General features: G+C 39.7%; 1 protein-coding gene and 1 long non-coding RNA gene across 7 annotated transcripts in view; both read left to right on the top strand.

The window, feature by feature from the left end:
• The window catches only part of LOC309802031, a 622,798-nt gene that overhangs the window by 480,275 nt on the left and 127,479 nt on the right, over positions 1-15,044 (top strand). The gene's annotated exons all lie outside the window — the stretch shown is intronic.
• The window catches only part of EFCAB11 (EF-hand calcium binding domain 11), a 173,010-nt gene that overhangs the window by 104,326 nt on the left and 53,640 nt on the right, over positions 1-15,044 (top strand). Inside the window, exon 6 of one of the 6 annotated variants that reach the window (XM_082618671.1) lies at positions 7,226-7,307. The exons of the other annotated variants lie outside the window; for them this stretch is intronic. Coding sequence (XP_082474797.1) covers positions 7,226-7,277 — 52 coding nt within the window. The 3' untranslated portion in view covers positions 7,278-7,307. Of the gene's footprint in view, positions 1-7,225; positions 7,308-15,044 lie in introns of those variants that run through there. 6 annotated transcript variants of the gene reach the window in all.

Here is a 15,044-nt window from a genome sequence, read left to right as displayed (position 1 = left end):
CTCATCAAAGGGCCTCGCTTCCCATTTCTCTAAGAAAATAGAAGGCACCAAAGCCACAGTGTCTTTTACTTCCTGCCCCCTCTGCAGTTTCACTGGACACTGCTGACAAGGATGGTGGGGATAAGGATGGAGGATAATGGCTAACTTTTTCCACCCCTAAGCCCCACCTGCCGCCAGGACGCCTTCCTCCTGTCACACAGGTGAAGGGGCTGCTTCCCCACCCCCCAGCCTCTGGCAGGTCCTTCCACCATGACTTTGGATTCTGACCCTTCCTGCTTGCTGGGGACCTAACTGCATCCATGATATCCTCTGTCTAACACTCTGCCTTTAAGCTGCAGTCACTCCTCTGCCTCTCATTTCCAAATCCCCTCCAGTCCACAGTGATCTTATTTCTGCCCCAGTAACTCTGCTGAAACCTCTCTGATCAGGTCCAACAGTCACCTCTACTGGCTAAAGCCAATGGGTACTTTAGTCCTTCTGTGCAGTATTTGACACAAGTGAGCTGGCCTTCTAAACATGCTCTTTGCCCTTGACATCCATGCTCTTCCTCCTTTTCCAGGCAGCTTTCTGAGTCTCCTTCCCTTCACTGTTGTCTTTTTCAGAGCTCTGCCCTCAGCTGCTTCTCTTCTTATTCATTAAACTCTCAGCACTGACCTGTGGGTGCTCAATCCATCTCAAATATGTATGCAAATCAGGCAGTGGTTTCAAATTCAAGCAAGGAACTCAAGTCTTTAAAAGTTTAAGCAAGAAGGAGCAAACTTTTTTTTGGAGGGATACACATTTCCAATTATGAATGATGTATTACTTATTGGAACTGGAGTCCACTGAGGGGGAAAAAATCATAATAGCTTATTTCAGAACTAACACAGCTATACGTTAGCAACAGAAATGATGTCGCTATCTTATTAGAAATACAACAAAGAGATAACTTAGCAGCTGTCTCCTGCACTGTCATTTCATTTTGCTCCGTAGTTCTTGGCAGAGAATCTAGAAAAGAAAAAAAAAATAATTAAGCCACACTGTGTTCTCCTAGACTAAATGAGTTCTGCTGTTCTGAGAAACAAATCTTAAAAGGCAATGTATGTTCCATGATTATTAGAAATAGAACATTTTCAAAATTGTTTTTTTTTCCCTAGAGACATGTGATTAAACATTATGGCCTTTTCCCTTCCAGCTAAGAGAAACGTCGTAAAGTTTCTCTTGGCTCCGTATTCCAAACCCAAAACTCGAGGGCCAAACATCAGCCTAGGGGCCATAATTAGATCTTGGAACCCACTTTGAAAAAAGAATTCCACAGAGAACTATTTAGGGCCCTCTTTTCATTGAGATAAAGAGATGCCACATGTAGAGCATTTATTTGTTTATTCATTCATCATTCATTCCACAAATAATTATGTTAATAGCCACTTAAAGTCATCTTAGAATGGGTATTATTTAATGTGCAGGAAGATGCATGGCAAAAAGAGACGCTGAGTTTATTTTTACTTTATTTGGCCTTTACCTGCCAAGGTTTCTTTTCCCCACCTTCAGAATGTGTTTGCCAGCAGGACCTACTTTGCATATGTGTCATATTATTATATTCCATCTTTCCCTGTTGCAGTCACTTTAATAGTGATTTGGGTTATGGTGTCTTTGTGCTACTCTACACTTAAGCAGAGGGAAACTCTTACCAGTCCAGGGAACAAAGGAATTGTCAAAATTAAATCAGAAGTCAGGGTTCCATTGCCTGCTGATTTATACAGTTCACGTTTTTACAACGTAAGTATGAACTAAAACAGTGATATTACGGCCACTTTAATTTTTATCAACATGTCTAAGAAGATGAATATGGCTAAAAGGGAGATAGATGAGACGTGCAGATTTCGTGGGAAACATTATTAATGCTCTTAATCTTCTGGCGTTACCTAGGGGCCCAAGAGAGCACAAGGCAGAATTGAATACAGTCCCAGCCAGAATAAGAGCCCAATGCATGTTAGCCTAGGAGTGGAAAAGCCATTGCCTGCAGCGGTAACATAAATGTATGACTTAGGCTGGGTGGGAGATCACAGGCAGTGGTGGGGCTTTGGCAACCTGGAGAGCTCCTAAGTTGCCTAAAGGCATCCATGTTTAACAAATTGAAAAACACTGTGCTCGCCAAACAAAAACATGTCTAGAGATTCTGTACTGTCTCAGCCCAAGTGTTAGATCTCTGAAGTGTGCCTATTCCATGCTTTATTTCCTCCATTGCCCTTTCCACATACCCTCTTTCACTCTTTTTCTTCCCACCACCATCCACCCTGTATCTCGGACTGCTTGCCACTTCAGCCGAGAGCTGCAATCACAAAGTTTCTGCCTCATTTCAAAGAATATCTAATGTCCATCAACAGATGAATGGATAAAGAAGATGTGGTGTGTATACGTACATGCACAATGGAATATTACTCAGCCATCAAAAAGAATGAAATAGTGCCATTTGCAGCAACAGGGATAGACCTAGAGATTATCATACTAAGCAAAGTAAGTCAGAAAGAAAAAGACAAATACCATATGATATCACTTGGAATCTAAAATTTGACACAAATCAACATATCTACGAAATAAAAACAGACTCAGATACAGAGAACAGACTTGTGGTTGCCAAGGGTGGGGGGTGCGGGGGTAGAGGAGGGAAGGAATGGGAGTTTGAGATTAGCAGAGGCAAACAATTATATATAGAATGGATAAACAACAAGGTCCTACTGCATAACACAGGGAGCTATATTTAATATCCTATGATAAACCATAATGGAAAAGAATATGAAAAAGAATATATAACTGAGTCACTTTGCTGTACAGAGGAAATTAACACAACATTGTAAATCAACTATACTTCAATAAAATCTAAAAAAATAACAATAACTAATGAAATGTGCCTGGGTTTGCGAGTGTTTGCGTACATATTAACCAAGCATCATTTAAAACACTTTTTAAAACTTTTCAATCTTTGTTAGCTTTTCTATTATATATATAATACATGTTCTTCATTTGAAAAGTTCTAACAGTATAGAAACTAAAGTAAAATGAGTTTCTTCCTTTTTCCCCTCTGCCAATCCTATTCCCTGGATAAATATTATTAGCTGTTTGGTGTATATTCATCCACATTTTTTCTGAACATATAAACTAACATATACATGCACATACTTACACACATAGATTATGCATAAATATAATATTAAACTACTGCATACCATTCTGCAACTTGCTTTTTCATATAATACATCACAGACAAATTTTCATAAGAGTATGATTATATCACATTCTTTGTAACAGCTATTTATCAATATATAATAATTTACTTAATCAGTCCCTATTAGTGACATTTAAATTGCTTCTAGCTTTTCTATTTTTCTGCCTCCAACTCTCTCCAAGGATGTGTGATAGCCATCTCCACGTTCAAAGCCAAACTCCTGATCTTCTCCCCCATACCTGCTTCCCTTAAAGTTTTCCATCTTAATTCACGGAACTCCATCCTTTGCGTTGCTTATGCCAAAACCCTTAGAATCATCTCAGGCTCCTTTCTCTTTCTCCACATCCGTTATGTCACCACCAGCTCGGCCTCCCAAGTCAGCTCCATGCTTCTGCCTTTACCCGACAGTCTGTTCTCAACCTGAGGGATCCTTTTCAAATGTGCGGCAGGTCAGGCCATGCTTCTGTGGATTCTTGTCTCAGTTGCATAAAAGCCAAGGTCCTTACACTGGTGGACAAGGCCTTAAATGATCACCCCCACCACCGCCACCCCCCGCCGCCATGTCTCCCCCGCCCATACTCACCTATAGTTCTCCCACTGTGCTCATGCTGCCCCAGCCATACTCGCCTTCTCACTTTTCTTCAAACATGCCAGGTATGCTCCTGTCTCGGGGCCTTTGCACATCCTCTGCCTTCTGTCAGCAATGCTCTTCCCCCAGATATACACAAGCCTGCTTCCTAACACTTTCAAGTGTTCAATAGACTCCTTCTCAGTGAGGTCTTCCATGCCCAGGGTATTTATAAAGAACATTTCCCAGCCTTTTCTAGCCCTCTTCTCTGTAGTTACTTATCACCATCTAATGTACTTTACAATAGAGGTTACTTTTTTGTTTTGTTTATTATCTGTCTCTACCCCTGGAACATAAGGAGGGCAGGAAATTTGTCTGTTTGGTTCTCTGTGGAATCCTCAGCATCGGGAAGAGTGCCTGCCCCACAGTAGGCTGACAGTAGCTACTTGTTGAATGAACAGATGCTATGAACATGTCAGCTGTGAACGTCCACATCCATGTTTATTTGCTCGCATGTGGGGCTATCTCTTCAAGGTGAATTATTAGAAGTGGAATTGCTGAGCCAAAGGGCATGCTTATTTTAAATGTAATAGGTATTGTAAATTGCTTTCCTTAAAGGTTGTACATTTGGTATACTATATGATTCTTCTTGTAAAAAAAAAAAAGATGTATTTTAAAATAGAACTTAACCTGGATGTAGTGGTGAGGTTACAAGTGAAAGGGACCTTTTAATTCAGGGATCCTTCATCTGGAGTCCATGAACGTAAACTTTATTCAGCATCTTTTTAAAGATATTCAGCATCTTTTTAAACTGGAAATGTTGCCAACAAAGCACAGTCATTTTAACAGCATCTGTGACTTTGTCACTAACAGAAGTCACAGATATTTTTGTATCATAGTATAAATGTTGCGGCTGTCTTGAATTTGTTCACCCTCTTCACTGCTTTGGAATCACAGTGAATCCTCTTTCCCTTGAATCCTCCCTTTCCTTTACCCACCACTAGTTATTTGTCTCGCCACTAGATCTTGTTATTTAATGTGTTAATAAAGAAGCACCTATAATACCTTATTGCTAATTTGTTTTTGTAATACTCGTATCTATTTCAGTGTAATTGGTTTCATTTTATGCATTTAAAATTAGTCTTTATCAAACTGCTACAAGGGTTCATGGTGCAAAAACAGTTAAGAGCTCTGTTCGTTGAAGGGGCTGCTGTTCATTTGAAGGAGTAAGTTAGTCATACAGATAATCATTAGGCATTTTATAAAATTAAACTGGCGCAAAATTTCAGTACCAGAATAGAAGATACACTAATATTCATGGCTATCGTGTCTTTCATTCGTTCATCCAATGCTTATTTATTAAGTGCTTCTATAGGCAGTGCTCTGTGTCAAGAGTTCTGCAGATCAGAGATGAAGATCTGCTCCTTGCTTATGCTCACTGGGGAACGTTGAAAATGACTAATCCAGTGACGCACATCAGAACCGTCTACCCAGAGCCTTTCCATCCTTGACTCACTCCCCTCCTCTACCCACCTCTGCATGTTGGAGAGCTCGGGCCTTGTTCCTGGTTTTCTTCTCTATCCACGTTTTTTCCCTACGTGATCTTATGCAGAGTGACAACACCTAAATGCTGGTGATTTCCAAAGTTACACCTTCGGACCAGATCTTGCCCTAAGATCCAGGCTCATCCATACTTACCATCTCTACTTGGGTGACTCATGGCATCCCAGACTTGACATAATCAAACATATTTCTCCCTACTGTTTCAGTAAGTGGCATCACTATCCATCCACTGACTCAAGCTAAAAATTGCCCAAGGGTCTTCCTTGAATCCTACCTTCCCTTTACTTGCCTCCCCTTATCCCACATCCCTAATGCAGTTCATCAGCAAATAATATTGGTTTTCTAATCATAATACCTTAATTACAGTGCTATTCAAAGTGTGGTCAGCAGATCAGTGCTGGTCCGTGATGAGTTAGGTATAGACATTGAGAGTAAGCATTAAAAGCTTTTACAGCAGTTTGAAATTGTCATGATGCCACATTCACAATGGCAGACTCATCTCCTTGAACAGGGTATAGACGTCTTTAGTTCTGGCAAGCTCAAATGGTGAGTCATATGTGACGCAAGTTGTGTAATAAATAATCCCGTGCAGTAGGACCATATTACAGTATGTGATAGTTCATGATTGGTTTATCAGCTGTATTCTCAAAGTGTATAAAAACCTGTGAAGATGTAAGCATTTCTTTTTATAACATATTTACAAGTTTTCATTTTTAATCAAAAATTTTCATTTTATTGTTTAACATTATTAGCTAATTAAGGAAACAAAATTTATGTTGATTATTTTCACCCTCAATTTACAGAAGGTAAAACAAGCCTCACTGGCGTTTTTTGTTAGCTTGTTGGCAAGGAAACACTTGTCTTTTCTGAATGTGGCAAGAGTATAAACCAAATGGTGAAGGTGGAAGTGATTCTGAAGTAACAAAGGCCCAAGAGTACATATTTGTTTTCCTCAAAACTGTGATCCCTCACATACTGAGTTCAGTTTATAGCTGTCATTGATGTTGACATCCTAAAAGCATAATGTTCAGTGATTTGTAGAGACATGCTGGCTATGAAGCAATGGAACCATCTAAACATATAGGGTAGGGCTTCCCTGGTGGCGCAGTGGTCGAGAGTCCACCTGCTGATGCAGGGGACATGGGTTCACGCCCCAGTCCGGGAAGATCCCACATGCCGCGGAGCGGCTGGGCCCGTGAGCCGTGGCCGCTGAGCCTGCGTGTCCGGAGCCTGTGCTCCGCAACAGGAGAGGCCACAGCAGTGAGAGGACCGCATACCGCAAAAAAAAAAAAAAAAAAAAAAAAAAAAAAAAACAGGGTAGTAGAATCCACAATGACACACAAAAAAAGTATTCTTTAATAGCATCCAAAAAAAATTTAAGTTCAAAGCCACGAGAATTTTTTGAAAGAAAGAATAGAGGATTAAAAAGTTGATTCAAACAGATGTTCAGTATTTCACTTATAAACATGAGGGTTCTACAGGCTTCTTAGTAAGTAGTGTTTCAGCTCCCCAAGACGAAAATCCATATACAGTTGGTGAGACATTGGTGAAGGATTGTATCAAAGGTATTTGCTCAGAAATGTTGGGTGAATCCGTGCACAGAAGGTAGCTCAAGCATACTTCCAGGGCCCCCGCAGCTCAGCCTACTCTGGAACCAGCTAATGGTGTGGAGGACCAATTCATAGAGCAACTGAAGCCAGCAACATGTTTTTTCATTGTGGTGCGATAATTTCACTCATATTCCTATTTATGTGCAATTTGAGCATGTTTTTGATATGAAGGAAGAATTTCTTTTTTCAGTTTTGTCGCTGACAAATAACTAAGTCTGAACTGTGTAGATGAAGGATTAGTTGTCAACAAACATGGATTGGAGTTTACATTTTGTGTAGGAGCGTGTTCCGATGGTGCAGAAAACATCCTGAAGACATCACCCTGATTTAGGGGCTGCACCAGAATGTAAATCAGTGAGCTGTCTCTCTCATGAGGAAGTCCTGCTATGAAAAGAAATGGTGGTGGAACTAAACTGTGGGCTTAGTGCCGTCCAAAAATCATGAATTAGGTAAAGGCTGGTGTGTTAAATTCTGGATTAATCTCTTGCGTTACATGATGATGTGTAGGCAGATCATGAACAGCTATTACTACATGCTGAAGTGTGATGATAATTAAGAGGACAAGTGTTTGAGAATGTTCAATTTATAGAACAACTCTAAACGTTTCTGTAAAATCAGAGGACAGTTTGATCCTGGCTTGTTGAAGATATGAATTGGACAAGCAGGATTGCGTATGTATCTAATACCTTCAGTATTTTTAATGATCTCAATATTTCCATGCAAGGAAGAAATGCAACATGTTTTTCAGTGGCTGATAAAAAAAAGAAAGGAGCTTGGAAGAACAGAATTTCTACAGATTATTATGACACACGTTCCATAAATTAACAATTATCAATGATGCAGGTGATGATCTTTATACTGCACATCTGTGAAAAGCTATCACAAAACACCTTAAAATTTGATAAGGCATTTTGAATTTTATTTTCCCTCAAAAGAAGATCTACGCCTAAAAAAATTCATGGATCCAGAATCCATTTCTTTCATCAAAAGATAAATTTAACCATAACTTACAAGTTACATTGCTGGAACTGACTTCTTTTGAAGGATTTAAAGGACTCTGAAAACACAGTAGCACTTTCTCCATTTTAGATAAAATTTTAAAATGAACAAACCGAACTTGCTGAAATTGCTCTAAAACCTCTTCTATTCCATTCTGTGAGACTGGTTTCTTTCCTCTTATTATTATTAACATAAAACATAGAAATCGTTTAGATGTACCTTATCAACTACAAGTAGCCTTGTTGGCAAAAGCACCTAGATTAGATAAATTATCAATGAAGAAGCAAGTCAAGGGGCTTCCCTGGTGGTGCAGTGGTTGAGAGTCCGCCTGCCGATGCAGGGGACACGGGTTCATGCCCCGGTCTGGGAAGATCCCACATGCTGCGGAGCGGCTGGGCCCGTGAGCCACGGCCGCTGAGCCTGCGCATCCAGAGCCTGTGCTCCACAACGGGAGAGGCCACAACAGTGAGAGGCCCGCGAACCCCCCCCAAAAAAAAACAGAAGCAAGTCAATTTGTCACATTAAAAATTTTAAGCATTTATATACACTGTGTTCATTCAAAGTGTGCCTATAGACATTTAATATGGGGATTCATTTTTTTCCCTCAAAATGAAAAAAATGTTACAAGTGTAATAGTGAGCCTATACTGCGTATTAGTTGCCTACATACATACTTTCAATGAACAAACAACATGTACAATTTTCATACTTTTTTCCTTATGTATATTTTGGTAATATTTATTGCAGTATAATGTCCTGTTGATTGAACTAGTAGTACAGAACCTTGTAAGTCTTTTTATTTCATTTTTCTAGAGATTTTTATTAAGTTTTACAAAGTAGCAGTTTGCAACAGACTGGAAAAAATTTTAAAGTGGTCCTTTACCAAAGAGAATTAAAGCAGCACTGCCTTAGGGGACTTAATAGAAAATGAGGCTTTTCTTCAAAACATACCCTCTGAAAAGAATTAGTTCTCCTATGAAGTCTTTCAAACTATCAGACATGTTCTCAGTTACTTTATTTTGAACAAGAAAAGAGTGTTGAGCCTGAAGCAGCCTCAGTCAGTGTGAGTTTTTGATGCTTACAGAGGTTACCTGATGAAATTGGCAAATAAAGGAGGAAGGAAATGTCACACAGATCCAGTTCTTCTGCCTGATGTTATAAACTCATAACTGCAAATACTGGCTGTCATTGTAAACAAGCCTTTAAAGATACTTTAAGAGCAATCTAGAGCTTCCCTGGTAGTGCAGTGGTTGAGAGTCCGCCTGCCGATGCAGGGGACACGGGTTCGTGCCCCAGTCCGGGAAGATCCCACATGCCGCGGAGCGGCTGGGCCCGTGAGCCATGGCCGCTGAGCCTGCGCGTCTGGAGCCTGTGCTCCGCAACGGGAGAGGCCACAACAGTGAGAGGCCCGCGTACTGCAAAAAAAAAAAAAAAGCAATCCAGTAAGTGGTTACATATTAGAGATCACAAATATACATCTCAGACTGAATGAAAAAGAAACCCAAAACATACATTTTATAATGTTATGCAAATAGCGACCAAGTGGCTTTAGGTAAAAATTTCTAGTGTCAGTACCAAGCATGGAATTTACAAAGTCCTGTTTTCCAGACAACTTTAACAGATGTGAAAATGACATGACCTGGAAAACAGAGTTGATGTCTCTAAAAGTGGCTCTGGTGATAATGAAAACATTGATATGAAGGCGCATGTCAAGAATGAATAAAATTGTTTCATGAAACGTGATCATGGAAAAAGCAGCGTTTGTTGGTTATTAAGCTCTTGTCTCTCAGCCTCAAACCCACCCTTCTCTACTCTGCATGGTGAGGCTGGGACTAAGACTCTGAAAGCCACATTTCTCCTTTACCAGCTGCCTCTCAGCAGGTTCCATCTTCCCAACGTGCAGCGGATGCCTGATGGCTGGAGAAGGGAGCAGCAGTGGCTCTTTCCTCCCTGTCTCCTCTCGGTTCCCGGAAGGGTCACTTCATTCCAGCACCTGCTGTTGGTTCTAGTTTCCTGCTGTTGGTTCTAGTTTCCCACTGTTTCTCACCCTGGACCCCTCAGAGACATCAACCACAGCTCCCAGAGGGTGGGCTCCAGCTTCCCAGGACCCTCCACCAGCCTTCTAGGTCTACCTCAGCCTCTTCCCTCTGTTTCTTCAGCCCTGATGATGGTAGGGGCTTCATATACTCATAGTTACAACTTTTTTTTTCTTTTTAATAACTGCAGTGTTTCCCTTTTGCCTTGTAGTCCTCCAATACCTGTCTAACTATTTCTTGGGTTAAAATCTCTCTTTTAAAATAACTGTTGTAGGGCTTCCCTGGTGGCGCAGTGGTTGAGAGTCCGCCTGCCGATGCAGGGGACACGGGTTCGTGCCCCGGTCCGGGAAGATCCCACGTGCCACGGAGCGGCTGGGCCCATGAGCTATGGCCGCTGAGCCTGTGCGTCCGGAGCCTGTGCTCCGCAACGGGAGAGGCCACAACAGTGAGAGGCCCACGTACTGCAAAAAAATAAAATAAAATAAAATAACTGTTGTATTTCTGGACTGGATTTCCTGACTGGATCCCAGCTGATGTACAGCATCGGCCCCAGGTCTGGCAGTGGTTTGGTTGTGTCCGGCCCTGAATGCAGTGCCGAGCAGCTTGCCAGTGGGACGTGGTAGTAATCCATGTCATGCAGAGGCATCGTGATTAATCAGATCACCCCCAGGGGTTGATGGTAATGGAGTGCTCACTGAAGCAAGAAACTTGAGGCTGCTGCGTGTACCCATCATTGCAGTAATGATGACGACTAAGTGGGGAATGGGGTGGCTATTTCTGCCTGGATGTGTATTTGTAGGAAAAAAAAAAGACAAGCTTGCGTCTTTAAACACTGAGGTCAAGTCACAGATGGCAAATCTCAAATGATCCCACCTCTCTCCATCTGCACTGCATCATCCTACCTCACACCATCCTCATTTCTCCCCTGAAGTTTGCAGTAGCTTCCAGCTTCCAGTCCTTCTTTCTGACAATCCAGTTTCTATATGGTGACCCAAGTGCCTTAAAACCAGCTCCTCTGCTTAAAACCTCCAGTGACATCCTATTGCACTTAAAATCTAACCTCTTCAACCTCATCTCAAACCGCTTTCTTCTTCTCAGTTGTTCTAGTCTTTCTAGCTCTTTCCGGCTGTGGGACTCCCACCTTTACAGTTCTCTCTCACTGGAATTCACTTCCCCAAGCTCTCGTATGTGACTGGTTCCCTTCAACCCTTTCCCCTTGTAAATATGTCATCACGGGTTCATTTCTTTCATAGCACTTACCACAGTCTTTGTAGATCTTTTTTACTTCCTTGTTCATCTCCCCCCTACCAAACTGCACTCCATTAGGGCAGAGACCTGTCTGTCTGATTGGCTACTGTATTCCCAGGACGCTGCTCCAATGCCTACCACATAGTAGATGATCAATACATATTTGTTGATTGAATGATTCTGAGAAATAATTTTTCCTCAATTAATTTATAATTTTAGTTATGAAGCATTTCAAGCATGCAGAAGATATCATAGCAAACACCCAGGTACCTACCAACCAAATTTAACAGATTTTGACATTTTGCCATATTTGCTTCTGATTGTGTTTTCTTCTCTCATTCTCTTTTTTAAAATAAATGTTAAATGCAAAAGAAATGTGTCCTTTTCATCTAAGTTCAAAATTATTAGCACAAATTATGCATGGTATTCTCTTAACAATACTTTTAATGGCTGTAAGATCTGCCTTCAATCCAGATATAGGTAATTTGTGGGGGTTTTTTCCTTTCATCAGTCTAGCTAGAGGTTTATTAATTTTACTGATCTTTTTAAAGAGCCATCTTTGGTGTCATTTATTTTCTGTATTATTTTTCCATTTTCTAGTTCATTGATTTTTGCTGCTGTTATATTATTATTTCCTTCTACTTATTTTGGTTTACTTGATCTTTTTATGGCTTCTTCAAGTAGATGTTTCCATCGTTGATTTTATAGCTTTTAGTCTTTTTTTCTTTTCCAATATAAACATTTAAAACTTTATATTTCCATCTAAGCACTGCTTTAACTGCATTCCACAAATTTTGTGTTTTCATTATCATCCAGTTCAAAATAGTTTCTAATTCTCTTTGTGTTTTCTTCTGTGAACCATGGGTTATTAAGAAATATGTTGCTTAATTTCCAAATATTTAGATATTTTCCAGATTTTTTGGTTACTGATTTTTTATTTAATTCTGTTCCCTTCAACTCCTTTAAATTTATTGTAAGTTTTTTTATGTCTCAGGATCTGTCTTGGTGAATGTTCCATTAGAAATGGAGTGGAATGAATATCTTTTAGATGTCGATGTTTACTACCAGAGGAGTATTAAAATAACCAGCTATAATAATAGATTTGTCTGTTTCTTCTTTGAGTTCTCTCAGTTTTTTGTTTCATGTGTTTTTAAGCTCTTTCATTAGGTATATATACATTTAGGATTATGTCTTCTTGATTAATTGATTGACTCTTATTATTATGAATACCTTTTTTTCTCTGATAGTATTCTTTGTTCTGAAGTGATATTGGGATAGCCATTCCTCTTTTGTTATCTTTTTTTATTCTTTTACTATTAATTTATCTATGTCTTTATGATTAAAGTGGATTTCCTAAGGATGGCATACAGTTGAGTTGCTTTTTTATTCATACTGACAATCTCTTCTTTTTAATTAGAGTGTTTATTCTATTTACAGTTAATGTAATTATCAATAGGGTAGGGTTTAAGCCTGCCATCTTCATATTTATTTTCTGTTTCTTCTATTTGTCCTTTTTTTCCCCTTCCTTTCTTACCTTTATTTCCAGGACTCTTCTTTCCTTTGTGTAGATCCAATTTTCCATTCTTTATAATTTTTTTATAAGCCTAAAGAACTTCTTTAAAATTTCTAGTCTACTGGTGACAAATTTTCTCAGTTTCTGTTTGTCTGCAAACATTCTATTTTACTTTCATTTTTGAAGGATATTTTCTTTCAGCACTTTAAAGTTATCATTCTAACTGGTTTCCATTATTTCTGATGACAAGTCAGTGGTAATCTTTATATATTTTTTTTCTCTGAACATATGTGTCATTTTCTCTGGCAGCTTTTAAGATTTTGTTTTGTTTGTTTTCAGCAATTTGATTATGATGTTCCTTTTTATAGTGTTCTTTATTTATCCTGCTTAGAGTTTGTTGAGTTTGGATCAGGGGTATTCTAGTGTTCACCAAATTTGGACAATGTTTGGCCATCATTCCTTCAAATGTTTTTTCTTCTTCCCTGATATTCTGGTACTCCAATTACATGTAAATTAGACCACTTTGTATTACCGCACAAGTCACTGATGTTCTTTCCATTTCACTCTCAGCCTTTTTTTTCTCAGATTCAATTTGGAAAGTTTCTATTTCCATTTCTTTAAATTCACAAACAGTTTTTTTCTGTAATGTCTAATATGATGTTAATCTCATCCCATGAATTATTTGCTTCAGATATTATACTTTTAGTCTCTAGAAGTTCCACTTGGTTCTCTTTTATATTTTCCATTTCTCTCTTCATTATGTTTATCTTTTCTTTAATCCTGGAGCATGACAGAATTGGTAGACAAGGACTTTTAATTATGTCATCTTTGTTGTTTTTGGTTCTCTTTCTTTTGGCTGATTTTTCTCCTGTTTATGGGTCACATTTCCTTACTTCTTAGCATGTATAATAATGTTTTTATTGGATTCCAGACTTTATTTTATTAATCTTCTATTGCTCTGTGACAGATTATCAGAAATTTAACAGCTTACAGCAGCCTCTGTTTTCATCTCACAGTTCTGCAGGTTATAAGTCAGATGTGCTCACTTGAGTTCTCTGCCTAGGGTCAAGGTATTGGCTGGGCTGAGTTGTTTTTTTTTTTTTTAATTTATTTGGTTGCACCAGGTCTTAGTTGTGGCTGGCGGGCTCCTTACTTGTGGCTCACTGGCTCCTTAGTTGCGGTGCACCAGCTCCTTGGTTGTGGCATGCAAACTCTGGGCTGGGCTCTTATGTGGAAGTTCATGGGAAGAATCTGCTTTCAAGCCCATCTGGGTTCTTGGAAGCTTCCTTGTGGCTGTGGGTCAGAGGCCTTCGTTTTCTGGCTGGCTGTCAGCCAGTCTACTCTGCACTCTTAGAAGATGCCTGCATTCCTTCTTATGTGGTCCTCTCCATCTTCAAAGCAGCAGTGGTGTGTCACATCCTTCTTAACTCTTTGAGTCTCTCTGATCTCTTTTGCTTCCAACTGGAGAAAGTTTTCTGCTTTTAAGGGCTCATGGGATTAGATTACGCCCGCCTGGATTATTTTACCTGGATTATTTAACAATCGTGGAAATGATCTCTCATAACATTCACAGGTTCTGAGGACTCGAGGGTATGGAATCTTGGGGGCCATTCCTAGAACTTCTGCCTACCACAATTATGAATGTTATGATGTTGAGAGTTGAGATTTTGATGTCTTCTTTTGAGTATTGAGATTAGTTCTGACAGGTTTTAAATTTACTTGCAAATGGGCTTGATTTTCAAGGCTTGTTTATAAGCTTTGTTTGTACAGTTGATTCTTGAACAATGCAGAGATTAAGGGCACCGATCCCCTTGTAGTCAAAAATCCATGTACTGCTATCCCTGCCTCAAAAAACAAAGGAATTGAAAGATGACTCACCCAAGGTCAGGAAGCTAAAACTGTTTGGATGGAATCAGGTCTCAAACCCTAGTTCTTTTGATTCCACATATTGTGATCTCTAAGCAAACACAAACTTTCCCCCACACTTGATTAAAGATCTGTGAAATGAAAATACAGGTATTATATTTATTGAAAAAAATCCATGTATAAGCGGACCCATGCAGTTCAAACCCGTGTTGTTCAAGGGTGAACTGTATAGTTTTAGAGTACCCTTTACAGCTAATTTAGCCCCACTCCGGAGGTATGGCCTTTCCAGTGTCTACTCAGTAGCCAAGGTGTGCAGTGCTATCTCCAGTCTCACTAGCAGGAACCTCAACAGGTACAGCCCTGTGTGAGATCAGTGGTTGTTCAGCTGGCTCATCCCTGGCAATTCCTTCCCCCAGGTTTTTGATTCTCACCCCTGC

This window comes from Mesoplodon mirus (assembly GCF_964341445.2).
Source record: "Mesoplodon mirus genome assembly, chromosome: 4".
NCBI classification, from domain to species: domain Eukaryota; kingdom Metazoa; phylum Chordata; class Mammalia; order Artiodactyla; family Ziphiidae; genus Mesoplodon; species Mesoplodon mirus.
The sequence above is the reverse complement of the archived record's forward strand: the minus strand, read 5'-3'. Positions and strand labels throughout refer to the sequence as shown.